Here is a 20717-nt window from a genome sequence, read left to right on the forward strand (position 1 = left end):
GTATCGGCTGCTGATATTTATCGGCCAATTATTGACCAAATTAAAACCATCGGAATATCTGTAATAAGCATGAGAACGCCTGTATGAAAACACGATGGTTTATTTATAATTAATTTGTAACACACCCTGTAAAACTCTGAATTTAAATGCAAAATACAGAAATAATAATAACCACAATATGTAGAAGGGTTGGCACTCCTAAGAACATGTTATATTACATTTGTATTCTTTCTCGTTCTCACATTAATGTGGAAAAACCGCCATAAACGGACATGACAGTTGTGAAAGCGGCACTTACCTTTACATGATGAGGTAAAACCATTCAGAACACTTTGAAACCAGCAAACTTTGACTTCTGAGATATCGAAAATTATATTTTAAAGCATAATTCCTATGTAAAACAGTGATCTGATGATGGAATGAGGTAAGTGGAGAAATATCGGTATCGCTCTATAGTTTAGGGATAGATGTAATCCAAAAGTAATCAGATTACTTACAACATGTCATCCAAGAGGTTATGTTACCGATTACAATTTTAGTCATGTAATTTGTAATCAGTATCAGATTACAATTCAGAAGTAATCTACCCAGCATTGATCATTACATTGTTTGTAAACATCATGTAATACTTTCCCAACATGTGCATCAGTTTTATCGGTATGCCAAATTTCGTTGACGCTCCCTGACAGAAAACATCATCCATATATTTTTGAATAAATGTTTAGTCTGACATGTCAACCGAAAGGGTTGCAGAAAGGTGTGTGTGTGTATGTGGCTGCTCGACTGACATTGTTCTTCCTTACAGAAATTTTGTAGGAAAGTGTCAGATGTGTCAATCAACAGTGACAGCCAATCAGCATCCAGCTCTGACTGTTCTAGTGATGCTCTCAGCAGCAGTGACTCGGATGACATGGAGGAAGATGATGATGATGATGATCAAAGCGATGACAGTGTGGAGTCTGACTGCGGAAAAGAAGCGAACGAGAAGAGAAAGGTGTGTGGGTCAATGACAAGGACATCTGAGATGCTGAAAAAAGAAATCATTTAAAAACCTAGTTTAAAACACACAAACGGACACATCACAAGACACATCACAATTTTGTTTTGGTGTCTTAATGCAGGGAATATTATTCATATGTGTCGCCAGATGAAGCTCTGGAGAAAAAACAAAACATTTTGGCATTATAGATAAAATTATAATGGCAAAATTTCCACTGAGGAGAAAGCTGTTAGAAGTGAATCATGACACACGTATTCTTTAGTTGATCTGTTTGTCTTTGATTTGAATGGCACACATCACTCACATAAGCGAGGGTCACACTATTATTTTTTTGCATTGCATTTTAAACAATATCTAATGTTGCAGTTCCTAATAAAGTTACAGTACATTCAGTTTTATTTACTCGCCAAAGGAAGTTTTACTTGTTCAAGGGATATTCCAGGTTCAATACGAGTTAAGCTCAATCGACAGCATTTGTGACATAATGTTGATTACCACAAAAAAATAATTGGTAACACTTTACAATAAGGTTCCATTTGTTAACATTAGTAAATACATTCTGTATCATGAACAAACAATTAATCAATATATTACAGCATTCATTAATCTTGTTTAACCCTGTAAAGCCTGACATATGAAAGAATTGTCAGAAGAAAAATAAAGAAAAGAAAAAAAAATGCACATGTTTTTATGTATCATATTTGATGCATTGGGCTTTAAAGGTCATCATCCTCCCGAGGCCCAGCAATTTATTATTTAAGTTTTTCTTAGCCCATATATGCTACAGTGGTAAATCTTGGGGTATTATCAGAGGACTCCCTGGGCTTTTCAGAGATACCAAATGTTTGAGAGTTTGGCCATGACAACTTCCTATCCTTGCTCTATAAATATGGATTGAAATGCATCACATCAAATACAATATGAATATAATATTCTTTGTTCAATACATTTTTTTCATCATATGTATTTTATGCACCAAACACTATATTGACATTTAAAAAAAGGGAAATTGTTAAAAATATTTAGCTGGGTCTCAGGAACTTACGGTAAGATGACATCATAATAGCTTGTAATGTAAAACAATGAGATCTTTATAATGACAGAGCAGGCTGCATATATGAAAATACACAAATATTAGTTCATACTTTAAATATATATTATAAAATGCATATGTCAGAATTTTCAAAGCTTTGTATTTTTTTTCAAAGGGGGGTTTCGATAAAATAATATTCAAAATTTTAACCAAGCACAAGTTGCTTATATTCAGCAAATACTCATTTTAAAATATCAGTAACAATGTAATTATTACTGTCACTTTTACTTTATTAAAATAAGCTGTCATTTATCCCAAAATAAGTCACACTGCCATTTTAAATAGATCGATATAAACATTGAAACCACTATTTTTCACAAATAAGTTCATGAAAATGAGTGTGTTTAGTGTATCTTCATGATTTTATGATGATGATTTAACTACTAGTACGTTATTTTTCTAAACGCCTTTTTCGTCCAAGTGTATCTGTTTGCGTCCGGCAAGATGACAAGGAACACCCACTACACGATTCGGCCACTGCAAGTAACGCCTCCTTTGATCATAAAGCGATTCTGTTGCTGAAAGAACTTTTTAATCCTATGCAATCGCTGAATGATTCATGTTGCATAAACTATGTAAATATTACAAAGACTAACTTTTAAAATTGTGAAATAAAACATTTCTCCAGTTAGCTAACAAGTAAGGATGCACCGACGTATCAGCTGCCGATATGTATCGGCTATCTATTGACCAAATTAAAACCATCGGTTATACTTTAAGCATGATAACGCTGATATGAAAAAAAACGATGGTTTATTTATAATTAATTAGTAACACACTTTGTAAAAACTCTGTGAATTCAAATAACCAATCCAGAAATAATTATAGCCACAATATGTAGAAGGGTTGGCACTCCAAAGAACGTTATATTACATTTTCATTCTTACTCATTCTCATTTTAATGCGGGAAAAACCGCCATAAACGGACGTGACAGTTGTGAAAGCGGAACTTACCTTTTCATGATGAGAGAAACCATCCAAAACACTTTGAAACCAGCAGATTTTGACTTCTGAGATATCAAAAATTATATATATTGGAAAATAGATATACTGGAAATTATGTATTGTTAGAACAGTAAAAAAGCTTTTGTACCTCCTATACATTTTTTATGTATTCCAAGGTAAAACCCGTGATCTGATGACAAAATAAGGTAAGTGGAAAAATATCGGTATTGGCATATAGTTTTTTAAAATTGGTATCGTATCAGGCAAAAAATTTTCATAATTGTGCATCCCTATGTGCAACCTAACAGTTAGCCTATTAGCTTAGCATACAACTAGCCGATTAGCATGCAAGCTACACATTGGTACAACTTCTCTTCATTTTCATCATGTTTCTCCTCACTGTCACCAGCTGCTGTATTTTTGATAAGTTTTACAAACTTGAAATTTTTGTAATCTTTGTGGTTAGGGGTAGGTTTAGGGGTAGGGATAGGTGTAGGTTTGCTGTGCTGGACTCCAAATAAACAATAAACATAATGTATGAATGTGACATTCAGCATTTTGCCATTTATTTGAAGGGGGTGTAACTTATAGTGAGTGTGTTTTGTAATAGTCTTGCAGGATGAATACAGACCATTCTCTTTCTTTAGGGAGGTAGACTACCTGTAGCTCATTAAAACTCATATAATATATCAATATATTAGTCATGTAATATTATGTCAATTAATGTCCTTTTAAGCTAGTCTGGGAACTTTTGACCTTTCTGTGTGTTCGTGTCTGGTGGCATACACAACCTCTCAGCTTATGATGGTAAACCTCTCACCTTCTCTTTGCTTTCCTTTTTTGCGACATTGGCCATGTCCTTCCTGTGCTTTAGCAGAGTAAAAACCAGGGAACTGGCCCGTATCAGCACAGTTTTAAAACACCTTTTCGCCCTAATGGTGGAAAAGCAATTTTATGTGTATTTTAGCATTTATAGACTGTCCCCGTTCATTTCAATTGCAAGAGTCATCATCTTTTGTTCAGTTCATTGCCATACAAAAATAGTGTTTTTGTAAACATTTCATCTACCATAAAAAAAAAAAAAGGGGGAAAAAAAGAAGCTGTTTTGCAAGACGAAGCAGGGAAATACGATTTTATTAGAAGGTATTATGAGTTTAAAACTGCTGCAGGTGAATGTTGTGGTGTTGTGACAAACACTGTCTACATGTTTGAACAATGATGTCAGAGACAGGTGGCCAAATCAAAGCGGTTGTTCTCCTTACACAGGGTGAATTGCAGACGGACAGGAAGAAGGATCATCGCACTGCAGGGCAGAATACACGGGACATCCGGAGTTCTATCTCGTCCCAGCCCCCAATGCTTCACGTGACCCCCCTGCCCTTCCAGTCCTTTAAACCCTCAGAGGAGCCCAGGAAACACACCAGCATCATCCAGAACACAGGTCTCGCAGTCAGCACAAAACCATTGGAACTAGTCATCAAGTCGCGCAGGGACCGAGAGGCAGTGCCTCCTAAACCCCTGTCCTTATCCTCTCCTAAAACTCTCTTGCACTCATCCCCTCTGAAGCCTATATCTCTGACTTCATCATCGTCACTGTCACCCTCCTCAAAACCCCCTCCTTTGCAGTTGGACAACCTAAAAATGGGCAGGAATTACCTTAACGGGACTCTCCTGAGCATGAACAACCTCTGCAAACTCAAACAGGTGCAACACACAACGTAGACGATAATAGTTTGCAATTCTACAAGCTACTAACATAAATTCAGAATTTAATAATAGAGCACAACAGTCTGGTTCTGGAAGTAAAAATCCCATAAGTTTTTTCCAGATGGGAATTGATTATTTTTGTATTTTTTATTTTATTTTATCCCCTTTTCTCCCCAATTTCACATGCCCAATTCCCAATGCGCTCTAAGTCCTCGTGGTGGTGTAGTGACTCGCCTCAATCCGGGTGGCGGAGGAGGAATCTCAGTTGCCTCCGCGTCTGAGACAGTCAATCCGCACATCTTATCACGTGGCTTGTTGAGCGCGTTACCGTGGAGACATAGCACGTGTGGAGGCTCACGCTATTCTCCGCGGCATCCACGCACAACTCACCACGTGCCCCACCGAGAGCGAGAACCACATTATAGCAACCACAAGGAGGTTACCCCATGTGACTCTACCCTCCCTAGCAACCGGGCCAATTTGGTTGCTTAGGAGACCCGGCTGGAGTAGGGAATTGATTATTAATGATAACTTATAAACCTTTAAAGACAGACCTACAGTGAGCTCTGAGTTTGTTAATCAATGGTATATGCTTCTGTTGAAGCCATCAGTCTGTGTCATTTCAACTGAATTTTTAAACAATATCATGTTTAATAGCAGATTTCCTGGTGAAGAACTACACTACCCAGGATCCTGAGAGGGAAAGTCTACCAATCAGAGAATTGTGGCAAACTAAGCGCACCAAAAGAGCTCTGCTCCCATAACGCACTGTGAATGACGCAATCGAGTCGCTCTCCCTACACTCTCAAACTACTTATTTGTAAATATATGAATATTTCGCAATACGATCAAAATATATTGTTTCTATACTTTTAATAAACAACTTTAAATCAATAGTTTAAAATTTTTCCATCGTTTTTTAATTCGATTTCGTCATTCGCAATGCTTCATGGGATTGTAGTTCATTCCCTCATTAAAAATGTTAAAGGAATATTCCGGGTTCAATACAAGTTAAGCTCAATCGACAGCATTTGTGGTATAATGTTGATTACCACAAAAATGTATTTAGACACATCCCTCCTTTTCTTTAAAAAAAAAGAAAAAATCTGGGTTACAGTGAGACACTTACTGTGGAAGTCAATGGGGGCCGATCTGTAAATGTTAAAATACTCATGGTATAACCACAAATAATAAACAGTATGCTTGTTAACAGGATTTTAGTGTGATAAAATCACTTGCTAACCTTTTCTGTGTAAAGTTATAGCCAATTTTACAACTTCGTTGCCATGATGACGTAACGCCGTAAACACGAAAACCCTAAAACAACCATAAAAACTATGATTTATAAAATGTACATCTTAACACATGATGTTTAACAGAGTAAATAATGCAGGAGCTTTTATAAAATTATAAGCTTCACATTTCTGCCTTTTTAAACCCTCCAAAAATTGGCCCCATTCACTTCCATTGTAAGTGCCTCAATGTAACCTCCATTTTTGCTTATTTTAAAGAAAATTATTTTTTGTGGTAATCAACATAATGCCACAAATGCTGTTGATTGAGCTGAACTTGTATTGAACCTGTCTTGTAAATTTGTCTTTTTGTCAGATTTTTTAATTTATTTATTTTTTGCTTCAAATCAAAGTTTGTAATGTTGTGATTCACCTCGAAGCTGGTTGATTTGGTTCATGAAGGATTTTATGAAATCCCTATGAAAAAAATGAATGGGAAAAATACTTCCGGAACCAAGATGGCAGAAAAAATCTCAAGCCTTAGATTAATATATCTATATGATCATGAAAAAAAAATTCTGTCAAATCTTTAATGATGGCATATATCTTGTGGATTAATTCATTTCTGAGATTGACTGTATATTGAAAAAATTCCTGCAGCATAATAAAAACAATAAAATATTTGTTTAAAAAAAAAAATGGTCACTTATCTGTTCCAATATTTATGCATGTGAAGGCAGCTTTGTTCTGTATGATTCCTTGACTTATTGAAATGAATTTGAAATGAATGACAGATAAAGTAATGACATCTGATTTCCCTTTCTGTCCCATCAGCCATTTCTACCTCAGGAGTCATTCAAAGAGGCCTCTTTTCAGCTGAAAGGTGCACAAGATTCCGGTAAATCATCTACCTACACCAGTCAGTATTCCAATCTCTTCCTCTCATCCCTTCTGACCGGGAACCACCAGCTCAATGCCGTTCATGACGCTCCTCTGGCCTTGATTAGTAAACCTTGCTCCCAGAGCGCTCGCACCCCTGATAGACCTCTGCTCGCCGCCGCCACCAACACCCCCATCGACCTCACCACCACAGCGGGCAGGGCGCCCTCACCAGCACCCATGGAGATGGGAATGTCTACCTCACCTGGTCTGATTCTGAAAGCAGGCAGAGGAAAGGGCTGTGAAACAGGGCAGTGGGGGCTGAAGAAAGAGAGGCAGTCATTGGTGGAGCTCTTCAGGGGGGCGGAGTCTGACCTGCCCAACAGTAAAGACTCTGATGACTCATTAATGGAGGATGAAGATGAAAATGATATTTCAAGTCTCTCAGGTCAGTGGTCTTGCATAGCCAGCATAAAGTCTGATTCACATTTCAGTTTGTTCTATTCAAGAACCGCCCACTTTGACTGGAAAAAAAACAAAAAACAGCTGAATGACACGGAAATCAACCAATCATTTTGGTTTTTGCGTGCTGTTTAAGGGCGGGTTTATCTAAATTGGTTGATGCCACAATTATAGACCAGCATGGTAAAAAACTGTGAAGCAATTTTGTCTGTCCACAATTGGTTGTGCAGAAAACACTGAAGTAGTTTGAAGAAATGTTTGTAGTCTAGGGATGGGAATTGACAGGAATTAAATGATTCTGGTCTCTAATTTGATTAATCTGATAAATCCAATTCAGGTTCCTTGAAAGTGTTACCTTTTTTTGGTGTTAAAATAATTTCTCCAATCCCAATAGAGACAACTATAAGTAAGCCATTCATAGGTTATTTTTCTCAAACTGTAAAAGCTGTCTCTGTGGCACTATAACAATTCCTTTGTTTGTTTTGGGTGACCCGTCCAGCCCGATAAATCAAGATTGACTGTGAGTTTGGGGCGGGACTACCTGTGGGCTATATGGGGACTTATTCAGAAGGCTGTTTGAAGGCAATTTGTATTTTTGCAATTCCGTTCGGTGGCGCGGAAATTACATACTTCAGCTTTAATGGTAATAACTATAATACACAATTTACCGCATTCTGTTTACATGCATTATAAGCAAAAATACTAAACAAAATCAATGCATACGTTTTGAAATCAACAAAACTTTGTTACGAATCTGTATCTTTAACTACAAATTGTCATATGAGCAACTTTAATATTTTTTTTCCCCCTAAAATAAAAATGCTGTGGCTTGACATGTTGACTACAATAAAAAAATTTGATTAATTGTGATTATTTTAACCAAGCTTTTAGAGAGAAAAATGGATCTTAAACATCTTACGTTTTTTGTTGTTTTTTCTGTTTTTATATTTTAACCTGGACTTCGCCTTGAAAATAGTCATATAAGCTGACATGATGTTAAAAAGTTGGGCCCACTGTATATTAGGTGTCTTTTACTACAATGTACTTAAGCATTTGACACCATGTGCTTATTATGTACAAAAGTGTTATTGAATTGTACTTGCATTCAATTACAACTGTAGTTACACTGTTAACCTTAACCCTAACCCAACCCTTACCTTAACTTCGTGCAACCTCACAATCACATGCGTGGATGTTGTATTTTGGCTTCGCTATACGCAACACATAATTTGAATTAATAAAAACTGACTGACTACTGTTCAAAAGACTCTAGACAGTCATTTAAGGGTTAAACTTAACTGAGTCATGTGACACAACAGCATGCTGTCGATCTCTGTGAAGCGCAGTGCCAACAAAAGTGCCTCTGGTAAGAAACCTCTTTAGGTTTTTCATGGAAATCTGTTTGGTTGTAAAGAGTAGAGTCTCTAGTTTCATTTGATATGCCGCTTTAAACAATCTGTTCATTTTTCGCGAGTCAGCATGCTGATAAACATGATGTCCACATATGTGGAAATTGGCACCGCATTTCCTCAAAAGTAGAAAAAACATGTTAGTTATTTTGAACATATTTTAACATTCACACATCTGTGGGTCATTTCGCTTCATTTTAATATACATTTTGTTATATTTTATATTGTTATCACTGTATAATACGATTCTATTCATTAACATCAGTAAATGCATTCCTATATATTTATTGTACATTATCACACTGTGAATAAATGGGTTCATCCAAAAGCTGAAAAATGTTGCTTTCAGAGGCTTTATATGGAGTTAGGATGAAAATTAGGAGCATTTCAAACTGTTCTGAGACCAGTGCAGACAGACGGCACACTGGAGGTTAAGTCGTTCACTAAATAGGGAGCAAGGGAGCATCCTATAGCTCTCTATGCAGCTAATTCACTCCTAAAATCTGATCAAAAGTTCAGTTTCAGGCTGCAGATGATGTTTGGACCACTCAACATGTTTGACAGACATGTAACAATGATAATCAGTACATAGATTCAGAATTTATAATGTATCATTTTATTTTAACATGGTTGGCAGTGATTGGATGATGCTGGACATTACTTTGAATCAGAATTAATTATGCAAATTTATGATCTAATGTCTGTAATGTCTCAAAAACATGAATAACCAACACTCCTGCATACATAATGAACAATTTGATTTAAAAAATCTTTCTATAGCTTGGTATTATTTAAAATTTCACAACTTAGTCCTGCTGTCCACATACGAGGACATACATTTTTAGGAAAACTATTTGCTCTAGAATTTTTTTTGTTTTGTTTTGTTTGTTTTTTTGGCTTGTTTATTAGATGCTACTAGTTACAAATCAAAAAGGGAGATGGAAAATACACACAGCAGTCACACGGTGGTTTCAGGAGGTTAAACCCTAACCATAACCCTACTCCTAAACCTGTACCTCAACCTCAGAAGTAGCAAATATGAATCTTGTGAGAATTTTGCAGAACAGCGTGCATTTACACAATAGGTACGTTGTATTGTATGTATTTTAATGTTAGTACATAGTAGTTGAAGACACCAAATATAAAGTGGGACCAAAAAGTAAAAAAATGTGTTTTATTTCCTGTCTTAACTACAAACAAATATCAGATTAATTGCAACTGATTCTTGTAACCAAGTCCTAACATCTGTAGACTATCCCTATCCTTTATTATAATAGTCCTTGGATAGTAATAATCCAAATATTTATCAATGCACTATAATAAGTGTGCCCTTGGCTATTCAGACTTGAACAAACACACACTCACACAGCTTTTTTTCCTCCTCTGCAGATTCTGACAGTCGTTTAGATGATGATTCTGATGATGATGATGATGATGATGAAGATAAAGAGATTGACACAGACACAGAAACTGAGCAAACGGCACTCTCCAAATCTTCTGTACTAGACTCATCCCACAGCCAGAGCTCTAGTTCCGCCCCTCTCAATCTACAGCTTCATAAGACCCTTGTCATGGCCACGCCCCCCATTGTGACCAACACTGGGGGACCAGCCAATGGCAGCCCACCATTCTCATCTTACAGTGTGGCCACGCCCCCAGGTATTGTAAGCACTTATTTTTAAAGACGATAAGAAATTGTGATATATACTGTGTACAGTATACTGTATATATAATAGTTTATTATAAAACAATTGCGCATTTAAAGTCAACGTGAAATCAAAATTTGCCTTATCTTATTGTGTACAATTTATCAGTGTTCATAATCTTTTATAAACATGTTATAACTTGCTCCGCCTCTGAAACGACTTTCCCTTTTGGCTGATGGCACTAAGGTCTCATATTTTTCAACCCCTCCCCTCCAACAATCTGACTCTATTCTACAGTATTATTTAACGCCAACTTTTTGTGATCCAATCAGTTCCTGCTGGATAACATCAATTAATTTCTCTCTGTTTCCTGTCTGGTGTTGTCAGGTAAAAGAAGAAGAGTCACGGATGAGCGTGCGCTACAGAAACCTCTGGAATACGGGTGAGTCATCCAGTAGGGTGGTTTATGTTGTGTAATGTTGTGTGCACGCTGTATTTTCTTTTAATTAATTAAATAATTTCCCCAGATGGCAGAGAGAGACATGCATCACAAACACGTGTGGACGTTTGCGGGGAGAAGTGGCATACTTTGCTCCATGTGGCAGGAAACTCAAACAGTATCCTGACATCATCAAGGCAAGAGAGGATTGTTTAAAACTAGTAGCAGACAGATACTGAATGTGTTTTTAACTACCTATACAGTATCTAGAGAGCAGGATGGATGATATACACATTCTTCAAATCAAAAGTTTGGACACACCTGCTCATTCTTTGTGTATGTGTATATCTCATACTAAATTGTTTCAAATATTCAAACAAAATCTAACATAAAACAAATCTGAGTAAACACAAAAACAGTTTTAAATGATAATGGTATTTATTGAAGCAAAAAATGTTATCCAGTACCAACTGGGCCTGTGTGAAAAAGTATTTGCCCCCTTAGTTACTAAATCCCCAAATCTATGAAACTGCATTTATAATGGGGTTCAGCTGGACTAGACACACCCAGGCCTGATTACTGACAGCCCTGTTCAATCACATCAACACCTAAATATAACTTTTTCAGCAGCATGAAGTTGGCTAAAAGGTCTCACCCAGTAGCACACTATGCCAAGGTCGAAAGAAATTCCAGAAATGGTGAGGAAAAAGGTGATTGAAATACATCAGTCCAGGAAGGGTTACAAAGCTATTTCAAAAGCTCTGGGACTCCAAAGGACCACAGTGAGAGCCATTATCTCCAAATGGAGAAAACCTGGCACAGTAGTTAACCTTCCCAGAAGTGGCCGACCTTCCAGAATTCCTCCAAGAGCACAGTGATGACTCATACAGCAAGTCACAAAAAAGCCAAGGACAACGTACAAGGAACTGCAGGCCTCTCTCGCATCAATAAAGGTCACTGTTCATGACTCCACTATCAGAAAGACACTGGGCAAAAATGGCAAGAGTGGTGAGGAGAAAACCACTGCTAACCCAGAAGAACATTAAGGCTCACCTGAATTTTGCCAAAACACACCTTGATGATCCTCAAACCTTTTGGGAGAATGTTCTGTGGACTGATGAGTTGAAAGTGGAACTGTTTGGAAGACAGGGGTCCCGTTACATCTGGTGTAAATCAAACACTGAATTCCACAAAATGAACATCATACCTACAGTCAAGCATGGTGATGGTAGTGTGATGGTGTGGGGATGCTTTACTGCTTCAGGGCGACTTGCAATAATTGAGGGAAACATGAATTCTGCTCTCTACCAGAAAATCCTAAAGGAGAACGTCCGTCATCAGTCCGTGAGTTGAAGCTCAAGTGCAACTGGATTATGCAGCAAGACAATGATCCAAAGAATAGGAGTAAGTCCACCTCTGAATGGCTCAAAAGAAGCTAAATTAAAGTTTTGGAGAGGCCTAGTCAAAGTCCTGACTTGAAGCCGATTGAGATGCTGTGGCAGGAACTTAAATGGGCAGTTCATGCTCAAAAACCCTCTAATGTGGCTGAACTAAAGCAGTTCTGCAAAGAAAAGTGGGCCAAAATTCCACCACAGTGTTGTGAAAGACTGATCTCCAGTTATCGGAAGTGAATGGTCGCAGTTATTGCTGCTAAAGGTGGCACAACCAGCTATTAAGTATGAGGCGGCAGTTAGTTTTTTACATGGGTGATTTAGGTGTTGCATAACTTTTTTGCTTCAATAATAAATAAATAAATATATATATATATATATATATATATATATACCTGTATATGTATATATACTTACAGTATATATTTGAAAACTGTATTTTGTGTTTACTCAGGTTGCCTTTATCTCGTTTGAAGGTCTAAAACAATTTAGGATGAAAAATAATGAATTCAAAAATGACTGTAAATGGTGAGATTTGTCCATGTGTAACTCTTGGTGGAGAATTATTGAAATTGTTATGGTCTTATTTTCTCACCCATATCAGTATTTGACCAGAAACGGAGTCAGTGACATCACACGGGATCATTTTAGCTTCAGTGCAAAAATAAAGGTTGGCGACTTTTATGAAGCCAGGGATGGACCAGAGGCAAGTATGTCAATTTAAAATGTCCATTCAAGCAGAGCAAATGTCATTGTTCTGCTTTCATTAGTGACCGTAAAATTGCAGTATTTTATTTGCATGCTACTTTTGACTGTAAGTGAATTGGAAGTGAATTATGTCATTTTCGCCAGTTGGTTAAATTCTGCATTTGTGGTTCTGAGCAGGAAACTACTGTATAAGAAATTAATAGGAAGTTCATTTAGAAATAACTTAAAGTGCCAAACTACCACAATGATGCAGTATTTGGGTGGTTGTTATGACCAAAATCTTAAATCATTAATTTCATGTCAGGTTAATGGACGGTAGAAATCACACTATAGTGATTTTTGCTGGAAATTCAACTGAAGAATGTTTTTGTTTTTTTTGTTAATAAGCATGTGATAATTCATATTTTTTTGGTAATCCAGTGAATGAAATACTTTATAGATCTATTGAACCAATATACACACATCTGTGACCGTGCATCAATTGAATTATATATTAATGCAGCATGCAAACAACAAAACTTGCTTTATAACAAGTTCTTCCTCGTCTTGACTTGTTTGGGACACGTCCCACTCTGTATGTTTGCATTAATCCATGTTTCCAACAACACTTATCACTTCTGCTACTAATAATGGTGCAAAATCTCTACTGGTTGACACATTGCATGGTATAGGCCATCAATATTTTTTTTTATTTTTTATCATTTAATACTAAATTTGTTGTTTTATAAAAAAAAAAAAAAATATTGACCTCTTCTTCAGGGGTTGCAGTGGTGCTTACTGAAAGAGGAGGAGGTCATTCCTCGTATCCTAGCATTGGAGGGTCGGCGAGGTCGTCCCAAGGCTCTTGAGCATTTGGGGGATCATGCTGTTGACCTCACTCGCTCTGGCAAGAAAAGCCGAGCACTGGATGAGAGTGAAGCTGATGTATTCAACACTTCTGAGGCCAAACTACTGCGCAAGTTTGAAGCCCAGGGTACTGCGGACCGTCTTATTTACTGTACACACAAACAAACACACATTATTTTATCTGTTTTGAACATTAAATAGTTCAGGTTACTCAAGATCCAGACCAAGTACTGTGTTTCTAGAATTTTTATTCCAACATGAATTTAAAGGGATTGTTCACCTTAAAATGAAAATGTCTACTCACCCTGCTGTTGTTCTAAACATGTATACTGTTATTTTATCTGTTAAACACAAAAGGAGAAATTACCACAGTTATTAAGCTCATTCAAAAATTTGAATATGCACAGTGCTATTCAAGTGTTATAACAGGGTTACTAACAATTGTTATAACAGGGTTAATAGCATATGTTATAACAGTTTAATAACAGTCATTATAACATTGTTTTAACAGTTGTGATCTCGTCGAACTATAACAAAGACGACGTGAAAGACACATCAATACGATAATCAAACTTTATTTAAACTTGCTGTTGGCGAGAATATGATGAGAATAAAATAATAGATATTAACAATGCACTTAAAAGTAACAGTTTGATGCATTTTTTTTTTTTTCTTTTTTTTTTAGTTTGCACATTATTGTCAGCTATAATGTTATTTTCGTTGACTAAAATTACATGCTATTTTAGTCAAAGTAAATTGAATTAAAATGACGGAATATAACATGATCAAAATTTGGTAAATTTAAAGGACATTTTTGTCAGAAGACAAATATTATGACTAAAATAAAAACTGAATATGCAGAATGGAGAGTTGAGAACTTCAGGGATGATTTTTTTTGTGAGTAACGACTTTCAGTTCCTCACACCTAGCTATCGAATAAATTCAGAAGAAATTGAACATACTGTAGTGCACTAACTTCATACAGCTTCTTGCACTTTCTTTGTATGTTATCATTTGTTGCCAATAGTTGAAAATTGTTGCTTATAGATTAGAACTAAAGTTTGAACTTCTGCGACAGAAATCTCACGGCAGGCGGCACAGATGAAGCTGATGCGTAAACTGGAGAAACAGGCGCTGGCACGAGTGGCCAAAGAGGCCAGGAGACAGCAAGGTGAGCTAAATGAGTTTAATTTATATAAATTACCTGGTTACTGCACTTAATATCCAGTGAACTCAACTTGCTCGTTGTTTCCTGGAAACTCTCAGCTATCAAGGCGGCAGAAGAGAGGCGGAAGCGGAAGGAACAAATGAAGATTCTCAAACAGCAGGTCAGAGATTTTCAGCATCTGCATTATTCTGATTATTCCTAATTCTTTAATTTATTACATATCTTGACTCGTGTCATTCTCTTATTCATTCTCATTTTCACAGGAAAAGATCATGAGGATCCAGCAGGTCCGTATGGAGAGGGAACTCAGAGCTCAGCAGATACTGGAGGTACTAACTGTTTGAATAGTATCTCACATATTGAACTGAGTTTGTAAAGCTTTTAACATACAGTGGCCCCAAAAAAGTATTTGGAGATTTTAGGGCAATTAAGTCATCTGATTCATAACCTATAAATAGTGCAAAATCTTAAATATGTTCCCAAAATCCCAAATCCCAAAATGTTGCTTAGTTCCAGCTTTAAAGTAGATTTTCAAGGGAGTAAATTTCCTCCTAAAGCATCCATATTAATCTTTGGCATATGTTAAGGGAAGCAATTAGCTCTTGGACCATACAGATGACCTGCCGACATCTGGCTTGCATCATTCAAAGTTGACACGGTCGGTTAATCAACCATAACTACCTTCAACACAGTGATTAATAGCAATATTTAAATAGAGATTTAATATATTCTTTCAGGGATTTATGCACTAGTCCAGCTCTGCTTGGGTTTTTTGCATTCAAAGTCAATGGGATACAAGAATAATCAGCATCTAAAGAGCATGCTTGTAATATTAAACAGTCATTTCTTGAAGAAGAAGCTTTGAGAGCTTTTGTCATCTTGTTTAATTTATTATTGTCTAATAGTGAATATTAACTAATCTTACCCTATTGCTGGGCGACGTATCGAATATCATGATGTTTCCAATGATTTTTCTCGTACTATCATTCTTCATTTCATTTAGTAAAAAACAGTGTGAAAAACAAGCCTTGATTATTTCCAACTAGATTTCTACTGTATTTACTACTTTAAACATTTTGATCTACTTGGCAACAATGGCTGTTTGGTTCAATTCTGATTGGGACAAAAAATGTCACCCTTTTAAGCCATTTCAGATTCAAGATTATATAATGACTTTTAAAAATATCGAAAGAGGGGGCCTGGGTAGCTCAGTGGCAAAGACGCTGGCTACCACCGCTGGAGTTCACTAGTTCGCTATTTTGAATCCCAGGGCGTGCTGAGTGACTCCAGCCAGGTCTCCTAAGCAACCAAATTGGCCTGGTTGCTAGGGAGGGTAGAGTCACATGGGGTAACCTCCTCGTGGTCGCTATAATGTGGTTTGTTCTCGGTGGGGCGCGTGGTGAGTTGAGCGTGGTTGCCGTGGTGGACGGCATGAAGCCTCCACACGTGCTATGTCTCGGTGGCAATGCGCTCAACAAGCCACGTGATAAGATGCGCGGATTGGAGATCTCAGACGCGGAGGCAACTGGGATTCGTCCTCCGCCACCCGGATTGAGGCGAGTCACTACACGACAACAAGGACTTAAAAGCACATTGGGAATTGGGCATTCCAAATTGGGAGAAAAAGAAAAAAAAATATATATATATATATATATATATATATATATATATATATATATATATATAGAAAGAAATTTAACCTACACTCAAAAAAATATTTTAGCCTATTTTTAAGGTTTATTGTACTTATTTCATTTTCACTATAAAATTCCATCAAATTGAATTGGGTAATTTTAATTAAATTTGAAAAATTTAAATAAAACCTTGAACTTTATATTTGAAAAATAAAACTTTTTAGTTTCTTTTAATTTTGTTAAAGATTACTCAATTAAAATGGATGGAATTTGTTATGAAATTGAAATGCGTAAATCTTAAAATAATTTTTAATTAAAACATACTAAACATTTATATCTCTCAAAATGTGTCTGCCGATCGCAGTAAAATTTAAGTTGTTATATAACTTGTTAATTTTTCCTTTGTTTGCAGGCGAAAAGGAAAAAGAAGGAAGAGTCTGCCAATGCAAAAATAATGGAAGCTGAAAAACGAATAAAGGTTTGTGTTGTATTTGAGTGATTCATGCATTTATTTATTTATTAAACGGTTAATAATCTAGTTTCTCAATATCAGATTCTCCTTGTACATATACAAAGATTAAATATTTTATCAGAGTTTTTGTTCTCTCCCATAGTTCCCCAGTTTCATGTGATCAGTCACCTGTCTAAAGATAATAAAAAAACTATAATAAAATAATAATTTTAGAAGCATTTTGATGCATTTCAGTGACACACACACACACACACACACACACACTGATATTTGTGTGATACTCGATTCTCCATCATTTCTCATTTTACATTAACACTCAGTTTCCCTTTTGTCAATCAAAAGCCGACCATTTCAATATACTGTGGAAATAAATCTGTTTATCCCATCCCCACATCTGCATCTGTCTATACCTCACAATATTTCTCTCTATCATTTTCTTTCAATCTCAGTTTTGGAAATAAGGGAATATTTGTGGTTTTAATTTATTTGATCTCTGTCTGTAGGAGAAGGAGCTGCGCAGACAGCAGGCTTTTATTCTCAAGCACCAGGTATGAACCTGCCTTCCCAGTCTTCCAAACTCTCAAACGTTTTCCTGTGAATAATGCCTCAAGTCTCTGCCTCTTTTCATAATCAGTATTTTAAAAGTAACATTACAGATGTTCCCTGTAAGCTTCACATGTGCACAGATGTGCATTTCTGAAGGCAGTGTAAAACAAAACATAAGTGGAGAAATGTTGTTTTGTTTCCAGTAATAATATCTAAACATCCTTAAAACAAAAGACATTTACTTGAGATGATATTAAGTCTTATTTTTAAAAAAATCCCTTTTGAATTTGCCTTTGACAAATTATTGGCAAATCGTTTTTTTGTTTGTTTTTGTTTTAAGCATAGAAATCTTCAATTTAACTTTTTAATTTCTTAAGTAAATGTATCTTGTTTTAAGGATAATTAGACATTTTTACTGGAAAAAAAAATACAAAAATACTAAGAAAATTATTTCATTATTTTATATCATTGTCATGGAAAATATGGAAGCTCACAGAGGTCATGCATGTCTTGTTTTTGTGGTCTTGACAAAAGTTGTCTTTACAAAAGCTTTCTTTCTCTTAAGTATGACTTCATACTTATTATTAATGATAAATTATTCATTAAATAATATTTTATATTAATTATCATCTTGGTTAGCCTATATAGAGAGTAACAAAAAGTTACTAAATAAAATACATATTTAAATAAATCTTTATTAGTAAATTATTATTTCTTCAACTTTGGGCTTTTTCAAGTCACAGAGGGTTTAGTTTTATTAAAATAAACAAATTTCAATTTTAATTTATTTTTTCCTTTATATGAAGGTCACATTAAAACTAAATTTTATCAGGCCTTTATCACTTATTTATTGGTACTTTTAAATGCCTTTTATGTACAGATTTGACTGTTTTAGGCTTGTCCCAGTCCCAGACTTTCAATATTAAATTATGAAAATACATTATAAAAATACAAATGATTGCATGTTTAAAACTATCCAAAGAGTGAATTAAACATTACCTATTTCAATCTTTATTGTGTGAAAATTATTTCTATACATTTTTTACAAAATTACGGCTGTCCCACAGCTGTGCCGTCATTTCCACCACACCAAATAATTTGACCCTAATAAAGTTTTTTCAAAAGTTAGTGTACTTGTTAATGACAACAGTTTCAGTGAAGAGCATGCTTGAGATGAAATATGAGATAAAACAAAGAAAAATCAAGGGAAATGTCACTTATGAGCAGAATAATTTTATTGGCTGTCATTTACAATCAAGCTGTAATTTTGCCAAATTATGCAAAAAAAAAAAAAAAAGTGTGAAAATATTATTTAATTGTGTGTATTTAGGGTATACAAAATGTTAGCTATGAAATTACCCATCAGCAAGACAAAAGAGTCAGCTATTATATATATATATATATATATAAACATTAAAAATGATATTTCCAGCACAGAATTCTATTAAACACAAAACAGACTTTTTACTTTCAAGTCCACGGTGCTAAAAGTGCCCGAAGTTAAAGAAACACCAAATATGTAGCAACTAAATAAAATACATATTTAAATAAATAACAATTAGTATATATACACTACACAGGTCAGTACTGTGTTACAGGTGTCTGAAGGATCTGACCAATAGAAATGGGTTTTGCTCCACAACAACAAACATTGGTAATTGCTTGATCAATAAGGTGGCATACATTGCTTTTATTGCCTTTATAATCTTTGCCAACTCTCTCTACTAGGAGTTGGACAGACATAGACTAGATATGGTATGGGTATGTTTACTTTTGTACATCTAATACATTGTGAAATGGTTGTGATTTGGTTGTTTTGCTTCATGTTGCACGTGCTGTAGAGGATTGGCTTTGACTGCGCTTGTATTGCTCTTGCATGATGCCCTGCATTGCTTTAAATTGCTTTTAATAATCTGTAACTGTTCACAGACATGAGTTACACAACAGTGTCATATTTATCTATGTTGGTTGTGATTATGTTTGTGAAATCTGATCGTGACCACCAGTGTTGGGGAAGCTACTTTTTGCTGTTTGCAATCCATTTGACTTCTATAATCTTATGTACTGTATTTCCGCATGAATCAGGATTTTCAATGAGATCACATGTATTACAGGACTTGATTTGATCCATCAGGAATTGATTGGATCTTGTATGTGCCTGTTTAATAAGCGGCCTTAATCCGCTGCACGTCATGGTCATCCTGAGTTTATTTTTTGATAATGACTTGCTGATGGTGCATTTACCTTTACATTGTTACTCCCCAACACTGGTGTCCACTTCATATCATCAACCATTCTTTTGTGTGCACTCAATATCATGCTGATTAATGATTCACACTGATTCTTTCTCGTTTTCCATTTGCATCACCTCTGATATTTTTTATATCTATCCTTACCCTTTAGATTTTAAACAGACAAAAATAATTATTTCCCAAAGCTAATGATCCATGACAAGTATAAAGTGTTACTTACCAGCTAAAAATAGCATTTCAATTGATCACAGATTTCTTTATTTTTTAATTTTTTTATTTATTTATTTTATTATAATGTTTATCCCCTTTTCTCCCCAATTTGGAATGGCCAATTCCCACTACTTAGTAGGTCCACGTGGTGGCGCGGTTACTCACCTCAATCTGGGTGGCGGAGGACGAGTCCCAGTTGCCTCCACTTCTGAGACAGTCAATCCACGCATCTTATCACGTGGCTCATTGTGCATGACGCCGCAGAGACTCGCAACATGTGGAGACTAATGCTACTCTCCGCAATCCACGCACAAATTACCACGTGCCCCACTGAGAGCGAGAACCACTAATCGCGACCACAAGGAGGTTACCCCATGTGACTCTCCCCTCCCTAGCAACCAGGCCAATTTGGTTGCTTTGGAGACCTGGCTGGTGTCACTCAGCACGCCCTGGATTCAAACTCATGATTCCAGGGGTGGTAGTCAACGTAAATACTTGCTGAGCTACCCAGACCCCCAATTGGTCACTGTCTTGTAATTCTTGGATCCTGTTTAAAGACTGATATACTGAGAATAAATGTGGACTACTGTCTCCTGCATCTCCTCCTGTCTGTCCTGCACTAAACACCACAAGCTACCTGAAGCTGAAGCATAACACCTGAAATACTTCGACAGATGT

General features: G+C 36.0%; 1 protein-coding gene across 1 annotated transcript in view; it reads left to right on the forward strand.

Moving 5' to 3' along the window:
- The window catches only part of LOC127447535 (bromodomain adjacent to zinc finger domain protein 2B), a 93294-nt gene that overhangs the window by 44031 nt on the left and 28546 nt on the right, over nt 1-20717 (forward strand). The window contains exons 6-19 of the mRNA XM_051709484.1: nt 806-994; nt 4305-4742; nt 6812-7304; nt 10117-10386; nt 10761-10815; nt 10901-11009; nt 12808-12909; nt 13671-13884; nt 14836-14928; nt 15024-15085; nt 15189-15254; nt 16972-17037; nt 17535-17579; nt 19306-19338. Coding sequence (XP_051565444.1) covers nt 806-994; nt 4305-4742; nt 6812-7304; nt 10117-10386; nt 10761-10815; nt 10901-11009; nt 12808-12909; nt 13671-13884; nt 14836-14928; nt 15024-15085; nt 15189-15254; nt 16972-17037; nt 17535-17579; nt 19306-19338 — 2235 coding nt within the window. The remainder of the gene's footprint in view (nt 1-805; nt 995-4304; nt 4743-6811; nt 7305-10116; nt 10387-10760; nt 10816-10900; nt 11010-12807; nt 12910-13670; nt 13885-14835; nt 14929-15023; nt 15086-15188; nt 15255-16971; nt 17038-17534; nt 17580-19305; nt 19339-20717) is intronic.

This window comes from Myxocyprinus asiaticus, chromosome 10, assembly GCF_019703515.2.
Source record: "Myxocyprinus asiaticus isolate MX2 ecotype Aquarium Trade chromosome 10, UBuf_Myxa_2, whole genome shotgun sequence".
In the NCBI taxonomy this organism is placed as follows: domain Eukaryota; kingdom Metazoa; phylum Chordata; class Actinopteri; order Cypriniformes; family Catostomidae; genus Myxocyprinus; species Myxocyprinus asiaticus.